Source organism: Pollachius pollachius (genome assembly GCF_949987615.1).
Source record: "Pollachius pollachius genome assembly, chromosome: 18".
NCBI classification, from domain to species: domain Eukaryota; kingdom Metazoa; phylum Chordata; class Actinopteri; order Gadiformes; family Gadidae; genus Pollachius; species Pollachius pollachius.
In genome coordinates this window covers 12,798,975-12,811,779 of record NC_136951.1, presented here as the reverse complement: position 1 = coordinate 12,811,779, position 12,805 = coordinate 12,798,975, and the positions used below count along the sequence as shown (strand labels likewise).

Sequence of the window (12,805 nt, the reverse complement as noted above, 5' to 3'; positions counted from 1 at the left end):
TTGACCTTGATGACAAACATCACGAGGTCAATGAAGACGTAAAGGAGAATTCATGAGGACTGAGGAGAAGACAACCTTCTCTCAGTGAGGAACCGAGACTGGATCAGGGTTCCAGACAGAGGAGATAAGGCCTTCTGTTGATCATTCCCCAGGCAGAAAGAAAGAGAACCCTAAAGAGACGAGTGGTCTTACGTTGCACTAACATGTGTCACAACCTTGTCCAACATGAGAGAGAGAGAGAGAGAGAGAGAGAGAGAATGTAAATCTCTCCCTTTTTTAGAGATGTAAATAAGTTTTGTTTTTTTTGATAATGTTTTTTCCACCCCCCCGCTGAGTGCCTCTACATATTGCTGCAGATCTCTGTTTTGTGTTCATATGCAAAACATGACGTGAGCTTTGCCTGGAGAAGAAAGAGAAACAAGGAAATAGTCAAATCAAGAGGCAAGCCCTTGACTCCAGAGAGGGGGGAGTTCCTACGGCCACAGGGTGTTCACATGAGGAACGTCTCGATCGAGGGGGGGGGGGGGGTTCAGAACGCTATAACAATATACTCCTCTCTTTCCTCCTCCTGTTGCTGACTGATGGGTTGACTGCTCCTATGGATGTGGGGATTCACATGACTGTGTAACGTCCCAAAGGCATTTAAACCACTGAAGGTACACCGTAACACCAACGTGATGATGTGTTCGTCAGTGCTCCTACCTGGCCTGCCTCTAAAGCTGTGCTCGTGAAACGGTCGCCTAACCAAAGGTTAACATCATTTCAATACATTTAAATAGTAGCCACTGGGGAGCCACACTGCAAAGGACAGGGTGGTGGAACCAACAACCATCTGTAGGATAGAACCAACGTCCACCTGTAGAATAGAACCAACATCCACCAGTAGAATAGAACCAACATCTACCTGGGGAAGATAACCAACCTCCTCCTGGAGAATAGAACCAACATCCACCTGGGGAATAGAACCAACATCCACCTGGGGAATAGAACCAACCTCCTCCTGGAGAATAGAACCAACATCCACCTGTATAATAGAACCCAAATCCACCTGTAGAATAGAGCCATCATCAACCTGGAGAATAGAACCAACTTCCACCTGGAGAATAGAACCAACATCCATCTAGAGAATAGAATCAAGATCCACCTGTAGAATAGAATCAACATCCACCTGGAGAATAGAACAAACATCCACCTGGAGAATATAATAGGGGACTGGAGGGTAGAGGACACATGCGTTGGTTCTTTGCATGTTTCCAGGCCGTGTTTGCGTCCTACGCACTCAGTTCCGGCCGGGCAGGGAGATATTTAGCTAAAGACTTTAAAGACAGGAAATATTCAGTCGTTAAGGTAAAAGGACTTGACAACAAACACGTGTCGTTTGTAAATGTGTTTTTATTAGCAAAATAAGGGAGATGGTCTTACAAATAGTCCGTCAGCGATGGAGACACGCTTTGACAAAACGGCAGTTTGTTGATCGGGACAATCTTTTTTTCCTGGAATCGTATTTGTACGATGTAAAATGTCCCATGTGAATGTGGTGAGGATACTCTACGTTTTCATCTTTACAGAGGGTCATTCCTGTTCTCACCCCTCTGCTTCTCCACTTTAAACACAGGAACAGGCTGACCCTGAAGCTCAGAGTCAAAACCATCGTCAATGAAAAACGGGAGAGGAAATGGATTTATTCTGCACCGTTAAATCAACAATATAGTAATAAGGAATACTGAAAACACCCGACATGCAACGATAATGATAAGACGTTTCCCACGTGGGACTTCCTGTAGTTATGGCAGATGTTTGTCACCATAGCAACCCCTGTATCTTAAGGTAGCCCCTCACCCTCTGGTGACACAACAGAGACAGCAGCTACACACGTTTATTCTTAACATTTTAAAAACTTGTTTTTGATGTCGGGGACATTTCAGCAGGCAAAGAACAAGCCTGTGGACTGAGACCCAGTAGAACCCAGGACCAGGACAGGTGTGGACTGAGACCCAGTAGAAACCAGGACCACTGAGACCCAGTAGAACCAGGACCACTGAGAACCAGGAGACACCAGGACCAGGCCCAACAGGTCTAACATTTTAAAAACTTGTTTTTGATGTCGGGGACATTTCAGCAGGCAAAGAACAAGCCTGTGGACTGAGACCCAGTAGAACCCAGGACCAGGACAGGTGTGGACTGAGACCCAGTAGAAACCAGGACCACTGAGACCCAGTAGAACCAGGACCACTGAGAACCAGGAGACACCAGGACCAGGCCCAACAGGTCTACCCCACATTAAGCGAGTTTCCAGAGGGGAGCTGTTAAAACGCGATCTCCGTACTTTTACAAACAATTGAAACAAACGGAGAAGAAGACATTTGTGGAGCTGCGTTTTTTTTTTTCTTTTTTTTACAATGATACAAACATCGGTACACAAACTTCTTAACATTAGTTCAAAATGTTGCCGCAAAAAAAAAATACAAACCAACAAAAGATAAATAAAAAGCAGTTAAAAGTGGCGTATAGTATACAGCACTGGTCCGGGACATCACCCTCCGTCCTCCTCCATCACTCTCCATCACCCTCCATCCTCCTCCTCCTCCTCCTCCATCACCCTCCTCCTCCTCCCACCTCCATCATCCTCCTTCAACCTCCACTCCATGGTCGACTTTACACCGGCCGGTGCTGAGGACACAAGCAGACAGAGAGGGTTAGCTAGCCCGGGCTAACCACCAGGGCTAACCCTGGCTGACCAATCAGGTTAGGTTAGTCACAATAACCCTCTCTAACTCACACTAACCCCCACTCTAACCCTTTGAGTTAAGGTTAGTCGCACTAAGCCTCACTAACTCACACTAACCCCCACTCTAACCCTTTGAGTTAAGGTTAGTCGCACTAAGCCTCACTAACTCACACTAACCCCCACTCTAACCCTTTGAGTTAAGGTTAGTCGCACGATGCCTCACTAACTCACACTAACCCCCACTCTAACCCTTTGAGTAAGGGTTAGTCACAATAACCCTCACTAACTCAATCTAACCCCCACTCTAACCCTTTGAGTTAAGGTTAGTCACACTAACCCCCACTAACCCCAACTCTAACCCTTTCAGTTAGGGTTAGTCACACTAACCCTCACACTATAGAGTTAGGGTTAGTCACTCACCTCAGAAGAGGCAGCAGTCCTTGAGATTAGTTTAGTGTTATAGAGTTAAGGTTAGTCACACTAACCCTAACCCTAAACCTATAGTTAGGGTTAGTCTCTCACCTCAGAAGGGGCTGCAGTCCTTGAGTTTAGTTTAGTGTTATAGAGTTAGGGTTAGTCACACTAACCCTAAATCTAACCCTATAAAATGAGGGTTAGTCACTTACCTCAGAAGAGGCCACAGTCCTTGAGGTTGTTCTTGATGATGACGTCGGTGACGGCGTCAAACACAAACTGGACGTTCTTGGTGTCGGTGGCGCAGGTGAAATGGGTGTAGATCTCCTTTGTGTCCTTCCTCTTGTTCAGGTCCTCGAACTGACACTGGATGTAGGCCGCCGCCTCCTCGTATGTGTTGGAGCCTGTTCCCAGGGCAACCGCATGACAAACAGAAAAACAGGAAGTTAGACGACAGGAAGTGTGTGTGGTGAGCAATCTGGAGAGTTATGTGCCGAAGTATGAACCGGTTTAAATATGAACTTGTATGAACCAAACAATAATCCCAAGCCAAACCGAAGTGTTTAGCCATTTATATATACATAAAACATATCAAGCTTTACTCTTATCCATCTCAACTCAACTCGTTCGCCAATTTGAAGAGACCAGGTGAAACTCCCATAGCCACTTCCCCTAAACACACCACTAACACGCTAGCCTCAGCAGCAGGTCGGCTGGCCTCTCCGAGATTTAGGATCACTCTGCGTTCATTTCTTCTTTTGGTCAGAGCATTTGGATTTATGGCTAGCCGTCAGGATCTCAGGAGAACGCAAACAATACGACAAAACATGGCCTTCCGACGGTAGCTTCAAGAGTTCAAGCTGAAAGAAGACAGAACTGTGAGATGTTCCGCCTGGTCAGTTCATCCCAGGAACAATGGAGCCGCTGCTGCCTTGCTCACCGGCGTATTCTGGGTAGCAGATGGTGAGGGGGCTCCTCCTGATCTTCTCCTCGAAAAGGTCCTTCTTGTTGAGGAACAGGATGATGGAGGTGTCCGTGAACCACTTGTTGTTGCAGATGGAGTCAAACAGCTTCATGCTCTCGTGCATCCGGTTCTGGAGACGAGGTCCAGAGAACACGCTTCTCACTTAACACACTCAGACCATTATACCATTATGTATATATACACTTAGACCTTTATACCATTATATATACACTTAGACATTTATATATATACAATTAGACCATTATACCATTATATAAATATACAATAAGACCATTATACCATGTCATTTGCATCATTTTAGACTCAATAAAGATTACTTATTATATAGATTTAAAATAAATAAGTAATGTGGCTCGATGGTCTAGGAACTAGGGTCTAGGGCATAGGGACTGGGGACTAGGGTCTAGGGCCTAGTGTCTAGGGACTGGGGACTAGGGTCTAGGGACTAAGTTCTAGGGTCTAGGGAATAGTGTCTAGGGCCTAGTGTCTATGGACTAGGGACTAGGGTCTAGGGTCTGAGTCTAGGGACTGGGGACAAAGTTCTAGTCTAGGGTCTAGGGACTATGGTCTAGAGAGGAGGGACTAGGGTCTAGGGACGAGAGTCTAGGGACTAGGGTCTAGGGACTAGGAAGGAGGGTCTAGGGACTAGGGTCTATGAAGTAGGGACTAAGGTCTAGGGTCCAGGGTGGAGGTTCTAGGGACTATGGTCTAGGGAGGAGGGAGGAGGGTCTAGGGACTAGGGTCTAGGGAGTTCACCTCCAGCTGAAGGCTGTTGGATCGTACCCGATGTCGGCCCCCCCCAGCCCTACCTGCTCCATAGTGGCAATGTGTCTGAATCCAAACTAGCAGCCCTCGATTCACACATTCAGACTTCAAACCAAACGATGACCCGGAAGCTCCTCACCATCTCCTCGTCCTCCGCCAGCACCAGGTCGTAGTCGCTGAGCGCCACGCAGAAGATGATGGCGGTCACACCCTCGAAGCAGTGGATCCACTTCTTTCTCTCCGACCGCTGCCCGCCCACGTCAAACATCCTGGCAGAGGGGCAAGACAAGGCAAGGATGAGAACCCTAGGTGATGTGCACATTTCTATCCAACCCTTTAGATAAGGTACTATAAGATCCATGATAAGAGCTATAGCGTCATGGGGGGATGGACTCTTTTAAAGGTGGACCATTTGTGCTTATTTTCATGCAGGCTGTCAGACTGTTTAGATAATTGTATACTTTTGTATAATAAAAAACTTTGGGACGTCGTAGTTAAGGCGGCAAGCGTGTGTTGCTTAGGCGGCTAAGCTGTTAAGTGCTGTGGGAAACGCTGGAGCGGTTCTAGTTGTCAGCTATTAGCTATCTTGTAGTATCCTCAACCCAACCCGTAGAGACACGTTCCAAACACATATCCGATCAGTGAACGTAGAAGACATGAGATCAGCACGGCATCTGCCCAACGTCTCTGATGCTCCATCAGTGAGGCGAGACGGAGGAAGCCGTCTCAACACGTTTCAGTCTGCTGCTGAACTGGTTGAGAGCAGATTCTCAAACACCAGCCACCGGGAGCATGTGGCGAAATGTTCTCGTACATGACGCAGTGAACCAACAGCCTGACAAACATTTGGGTTCTAATGCAGCTTTTCTGCCAGAAGGAAACCCAATCAATCAGCTGTCACTGTGGGTTAGAATGATGACACACGGTGCACTCCTCCCTCCTGGTGTCACAACAGGAAGGAAAACAAACGCTCCGTAAAGAGGAAGTGAAAAGTACTTGAAGTGCAGGTCCTTGAAGGTGAAGTGGGTCTCTACAATGCCCGTGGTCTTCACTCGGGTCCTCAGTACGTCCTGCTGGGTGGGGATGTAGGTGGCCTGAGATATCCTGTCCAGATCGTTCAGATAGCTGAGAGAAAAGAACAACAAATAAACAAGCAACATTATGAAGAATATTGGGACATTATGAAGAATATTGGGACAACACTATGAGGTATATTAAGAAAACATTGTGAAGAATATTTCAGCAATATTGAACAGAGAAGCCATAGAAATTCCCTGAATCTTAAAAACATGCGTGTGTTTCCCTGTGTGCGTCCGTGTGTGCGTGTGTGTCCCTGTGTGTGTGTCCCTTTGTCCCTGTGTGTGCGTGTGCGTTTGCGCGTGTGTGTGTCTCACTAGGCTGCGGAGTCGTTGAGCTGGTACTCCCGGGAGCGGCCGAAGCAGGCTGTGACGCCGCCATCCTTCCAAAGCCTCTTCATCACGCCGGCCAGCTCGGGCGTCATGAAGCCCTCCTCTGCCGAGCCGGCCAGGACGAAGAGCTGCCGCGCATCATCCTGAGGGGGAGGGGGGGGGGGAGGGAGGAGACGAGGAGGAGGAGGGAGACGAGGAGCAAGGAGAAGAGGAGAAGGGAGGAGTGGCAACGGGGGAGGCGGAGAGAGGGAGGAGACATTGAGGAGGAGACAGGGAGGGTAGACAGGGAGGAGGAGACAGGGAGGAGGAGACATTGAGGAGGAGACAGGGAGGAGGAGACAGGGAGGAGGAGACAGGGAAGAGGAGACATTGAGGAAGAGACATTGAGGAGGAGACAGGGAGGGTAGACAGGGAGGAGACAGGAGACAGGGAGGGAGGAGACAGGGAGGAGGAGAGGATGGATGAGAGGGGGGAGGAAAGAATAAAGAAGAGTGGATGGAGGAAGGAAGGGGACAGGAAGGAAGAGGAAACAGGAAGTAAGGAGACCGGGAGAGGGTTATGGTCAGTACAGGGAATCATCTCTAACCAAACCCTGTTACTAAGGCGCCTTGAATCCAATACATGAACTACACCCCCTATAGATGAGACCTAAACCTAAACCACTGGGGTTACATTGGGCTTTTTGTTCACTGCCGTCACCACGGCCACAGGAGAACCGCCAGCATTAGCCTCGGCAGTAGCTGACCATCAGCCGAATGCCAGGCCAGCATTACGCTAGGCTAGGCTACGCTAAGGCCAAATCATTGGTCATCGTAGAGTGGTTGGCATTTCATCTTTCTAAAACAGTACTCACATGGTGAAACACTACACCAGTACTATCGTTACCATGGTGAAACACCACACCTGTACTCAGGTTGCCATGGTGAAACACTACCTGTACTCAGGTTGCCATGGTGAAACACCACCTGTACTCACAGCTCTGATGGAGTCTCCGAAGTCGATCTTCAGGCGGCCCATGGCTCTGATGATGGCGATGATGGACTGGATGGTGTTGCTGTAGACCACCGCCTTGTACTGCTTACACTCCTCTTCTGAGTAGCCTGCTTCGTGGATGATCCTTCACAGGGTCAGGGGTCAGGGTCAGGTTTAGGGAGCGTCAGCCACACACTGCTTGATTTATCTTTAAATGGCCTGATGGATATTTGTGAACAAAGGAACAACCGTACAACTATACTAAACATTCACCAGTAAAACATTAAACCCCTGGAAACACTGGAAGAATCCCAGAGCCCTCCGAGGTGCCATAGAGGTTTCTCTGAATATTCTCTGCAGGCTGCGTCTACAAGCCTGGCTAATGAGCCACCATGAGGAGCTCAGTGGTCTGGGTGGAGTGGGACGGAACAGATGCAGCAGGGGTGTGAACTCACTTCATCTGCTTCACGATGGTACTCTTTCCTGATTCGCCGGCCCCTGGGGAGGGAGGAGGAGAGATGGAGGGTTAGGAGACAGAAGACATCTAAGCACCAGGAGGTCGTGTTACTTATTGAAGTCAAAACACAGGGTTAGGGTTGGTTTCCATTTGGGTGAATGCATTCCTAGTGGTTATAACCATCAACTGGGGACTTCAGTAACCAGTGGGGTTGTATCAACCGGGAGGCTTCCACCCACCCTGCAACAGGTGGAGTAGAGCGATGGCCTCCATCTTCGACGGGCTCATCAACAACTGAATGAGCACAAAGTCGTACCACGTGAACCCGACCGTTTGAACCAAACCAGAGGATGAGGAGGCTGATATGTGACCCCCTAGCCCCCCCCCCCCCCCCGTGGAACCAGGTTGTTCCTGCTGATAGCGCTCTGGCTAGCAGTGGCGGCGGGCTAGCCTTGTGTCCGCCGTTAAGAATACTGTTAGCTGCTGGCTCAAGTCGACTGACAGGGCGATACCACGACAACGGGGAGAGAGAGCGAGAACGAGAGAGAGCGGGACGGGGGGGGGGTTAATGGGCCCACGGTGGGAACGCCTTGTGCCTGACAACCGGCGAGTGTGCCGTTGGAAACATCTCGCCGCCATGGCAACGGGCTCCGTTTAAACTCGGAGGAGGTGGAGCGAGACCAGCGCCACCGAGGATGGCGTGCGACAGAGCAGAGCCAGCTCATAAATTTAGGATGGGTTTATGCATTATGGGTAATGAGCGGGATACCCAAGACCTACCTGCTCCTAGATAACACTTAAAACGTATTCACTGGAGTGACTTTGGATTTCACACATGGGAGCCTGACACTGATTCACTGCTCTCATAATCCCCTACCCTGCCAGCCGCTCTGCAGAGCACAGCCAGTCAGAACGAAGATTGATGTGAGACTGATGTCATGATGTCAGACAGCCAGGCCAGGCTCCTCGTCCACAGCCTCGCTCTGGACCTCCAGACCACGTGAGAACCAGGAAGGATCGGGGTCACAATGACGGTCTGCCCAACCTACAGCCCAGCTGGGTGTGGTGGATGTGGATGTGGATCTGTGGGTCAGATCCACTTCCTGCTTCCTCCATGTGTTGAAAGGCCAACCTCCCTGGTCCAGAGAGGAGCGGTAGAGAGAGCGATCAACAGAAGAGCGTTCATCAGAAGAGGGTTCAACAGAAGAGCGTTCAACCAAGATACAGAAGAATGAGGCAAGCGTGGAATTTTGCAAAGAGCACCGAATGCGGGGGAATTCGTTTGACTCCGTCTCCCAGAAGCCCCGTCCCCCTGACACCTTCAGCAGCAACCGGCTCAAAGCCCAGAGGACACATTACTTTAATTATGGGTCTGAGATCAGGCCCTCAGGGCTCAAAGCAGGGTGGAGGTGAGGATGCTATGCTGGCAGGTTCCAGAGCTGGGAGCCCGTTGTGCCACCAAGGACATCCCTCCAGGAGGCCGGGGAGAAGCTACAAGTCAGCGGACAGATGGCACCGGGGAGCAGGGCTGCAGGCGCTGGGTCTCCCCTCTGATCTGACAGAAACAGCCCCCTCCGGTTCATTCAACTGTTTTCAAATACTCAACACAAAGTGGCTCACAATGCAAGAACACCATGTGGTGACACCCTCCCTGACGGCACCCCCTCAAACCCTGTCTTCCAAATGCAAACCCTGATAACTGAAGACGCAATACTTAATGCCAAGGACATCTGCAGCAGAGGCATGGTGGAACCGACTTGTGCTGGGAATGAGCTTCAAAGTAACCCCAACCTTGAAGATAAAGTACTCGTAGGAGAACCCAGCAGATAGAAAACAGGTCAAAGTCTTTCAATCAAAAGAGTAACAGAAAGGAAAGGAGTTTGCAGAGCCGATGGACAGCGAGGTATGTGTTCACTAGTGTGACCTGATCTGTCCACCATCCACTGACCTCATGGAGGCGTGGCCTGGGGAGTCCCAGAGCGCATCGAGGAACCAGGCCTGTCCCTGATTGGACACATCTGGTCACATGTGTAGAACCACAGACAGGAATGAGACAGAATCCTGTTTCACGCCAACTGCTTTGATCCAACCATAACTTCAACACCACCTGAACCTGCACCAATATTCCACCTTCAGCACCACCAGAACCTACACCCATATCTCAGCCTTCAACACCACCAGAACCTCAAACCACGAGATGCTTTCAGTTCCTGGTGGTGATGGATATTATGCTGAAGAATGTCCGGCCCTACCTCTCAGATTCTTCTCACAGGAGATGAAAAACGAACGACTTCCTCACCAGATGCCATCATCACATTTCTCTACTTCTCTCTCTCCAGAAACTTGTGGCTAGATGGGGAAGTTAAGCACTCAAATAAGACAGAATAAAGTCTTGTAATATTGGGGCATAAAAAGTGATTTATTAAGGGGTGCAAACTCGTCCAGTGTGAAAAAAGAGAGCTACCCAAAGACAGAACTCAAATCCCCACGGTGTACGTATCGTTACAACAGAAGGATTATGAGACAATGAAACCCTGTTTAGTGTCTTCTACCGAACTCTATTTATAGTTACACACAAGGCTGCAAACACTCCTATTATATAGGAGAGAATCTGCCAGCAGACGTATTTAAATACATTAATGTATTTTATGAGTTCATATTATATTGTTATGAGCCACCAGGTGCGGTAGCTCAAGTTTGCTAAGCGACCTAGCTCGAAACCATCTGCAGAATAACATCTCAGAACAGTTGTGTAGAGCCATGGAGAGCTTGTTGAGGTTTACTCTGCACATTACAGCCCCTCCCACAAGCTGAATGCTTTGATCGTTCTCAGCCACAATCGTACGTTGCCGTCGCGGATGTCTGCTAATCTACTAAAATGTATGTGCCATAGTTTCCAACTCACAAATGTAAACCCTTCACCCCCCCCCCCCCCCCCACTCTCTTCCTCCATCAGGCCTCTTCCACTTGGTGAATGATGGACCATTAACTCCTGCCCACTGTCTTCTCCATCCTCGTTGATTCCCAGTTCCCCTCAGGAGAGATGAGCAACAAGCAGCTCTTCAGGGACTAGAATTGATCTGCCAACCAACCGATCTATAGATATTAGACTGTTCCTGGCCGCGGTGGTGTAGAGTAACATGTCTTTGCATTCACAGAATCAATTGAAAGCAAGGAAACTGACTTTGTTTCAAAGTTCCTGTCAGCGTCTTAATGGTTACATAAGAGTGACGCCAAAGTGGGTCACGGGAAAACCTCAATGAAAGGCAATTAAGTGACAAAAACGAGGTGAGCACAGAAAGGCTGGGAAGAGGTCAGAGGATGTGATTAAAACCTCTTTTTGGTGCTCAGTCAGAAGTCAACTTTAGAAGGAATAATTAGACCGGAAGAGATTACCTCTATTTCTGCACTACGATATGAATAGTAAGTAATTACGGCAGGGAGATAAAAGAGAAGATTGGGGCCAAGATGACGAACACGGCGCAGGCGTCAAACATGGTTCTCCTCACTGACGGTTCTCCTAATGAATGGTTCTCCTGGGAGGTACGCGATCCTTCTGAAGGGTCCTTCTGGTGGAACGCGGTCCTTCTGAAGGGTCCTTCTGGTGGAACACAGCCCTTCTAGAGGGTCCTTCTGCGTGCTCATCAGCTCTACTCAGAGAGATCTTCTGCGTGAGGTCCTCAGCTCTCCCTCCATAAATAACGAGGGGAGGAGCGTGTTGGAGCAGGTCTACACGGGAACCAGTTTACTCTTAATGATTCCAATCAATTCTCAGGCCACTGGAGGACTAAGGGCCCGTACAAGCCACACTAGGCTTGTTGTAGATCCAAAAGATTGTGGCCGATCCAAAATGGATGCCAATAAACCATCCAAACCACCCCAGGCTCTTCCAGCAGATGCACCAAATGCCCTGGAATCTGACATGCACATCTGTTGAGGTCATGACCCTGCGTCGACCTTAGCAAACCCAACTCACCAACTAACCACACATTAGTTAACACTCAATTTCTTTTTTTTTTTAAACAAACAATTTTCTAGTAAACACTCAATAAGCATTCAAAGTTGACGATATATGGAATCAACCGCCAATAATAAGCTGAAGCCACTCCAAAGATCCAGCGCGATGCTCAATTATTCTCACGGTAAACAAAACAACAACAAACAACCCTGGTCTCCAATTCACTGATGTCAAGCTTTTCAATTTTTAATGCATTGCTCACTAGCACGCTGCTCGTGTTACAGCTTCCTTTCTCCCTCTCTACCTGGGTTACTCAACAACTATCTAAAGAAGGTTTTCCACTAGGGGTGTTCCACATAATAGCATGGAGACAGAGTAAAGTGTGTATAAGATGATGCCCTTTTTATATTTGAAAAAGATATGTCAACTAATTGCAATAATAGAAAATCCCAGAGGCTTAAAATACAAACTAAACCACAGGGGAGAATATGAAGCGATCACGGCCATAACCAGTCTACCACCTAGAACCGTACCTCTGGTAACACCAGGTTAGGTTATCACCTGCAGCAGAGTTGACCCTATTCGGGGTCACTTGTTGAAACCACCTTGGATTTGACTGCAGTTGCTGTAATTTAGTGTCCATGTTTGTTATTGGGGCCAAACTAAGACTCGCTGGAGGAAAAGTGTCACTCTGAGATCTCGCTTCTGCAGGATATTTCCCTATGTTCGTTACAATCTCAAGCCTCCCCAGCTGGTTGTTCCAGAGAACACTGAGCTACGCTTTCTGTATCAAACCAGCTCCAGCTCCAGCTCTCACTCACGTTTCCAACGGTCTCAGAAACTCTACTCTCTGTGTGCGGTTGGAAACAACGACAAACAAAGCGTGATCAAGCAGAAGGTAAGAAAGTGAAACTCCAGACCAAGCCTTCAGAGGCCATGGATGGGGGCTATGCCCAAAAGATTCCATTACAATACAGATTACTGCTGCAGTGTTCTGCTCAGTATGGGATCCCTCTTAGAAATGTGGAACCAAGTTATTCAAATGAGGGTCAAGCGTTGATTAGTTTTCCTTTAAACGGCCAAATGTTGGCCATTGTTTAGTCAAAACAAACGCAGC

The 12,805-nt window shown here is 48.5% G+C and overlaps 1 protein-coding gene across 1 annotated transcript in view; it reads right to left on the bottom strand.

Annotated features, from left to right (window-relative positions):
* Positions 1-1,376: 1,376 nt before the first annotated feature.
* gnai1 (guanine nucleotide binding protein (G protein), alpha inhibiting activity polypeptide 1) overlaps positions 1,377-12,805 on the bottom strand; it is a 13,239-nt gene continuing 1,810 nt past the window's right edge. The window contains exons 3-10 of the mRNA XM_079755824.1: positions 7,729-7,771; positions 7,277-7,418; positions 6,287-6,444; positions 5,889-6,017; positions 5,032-5,161; positions 4,083-4,236; positions 3,355-3,546; positions 1,377-2,670 (exon numbers count right to left, since the gene is read on the bottom strand). Of these exons, the coding sequence (XP_079611950.1) occupies positions 3,356-3,546; positions 4,083-4,236; positions 5,032-5,161; positions 5,889-6,017; positions 6,287-6,444; positions 7,277-7,418; positions 7,729-7,771 (947 nt within the window). The 3' untranslated portion in view covers positions 1,377-2,670; position 3,355. The remainder of the gene's footprint in view (positions 2,671-3,354; positions 3,547-4,082; positions 4,237-5,031; positions 5,162-5,888; positions 6,018-6,286; positions 6,445-7,276; positions 7,419-7,728; positions 7,772-12,805) is intronic.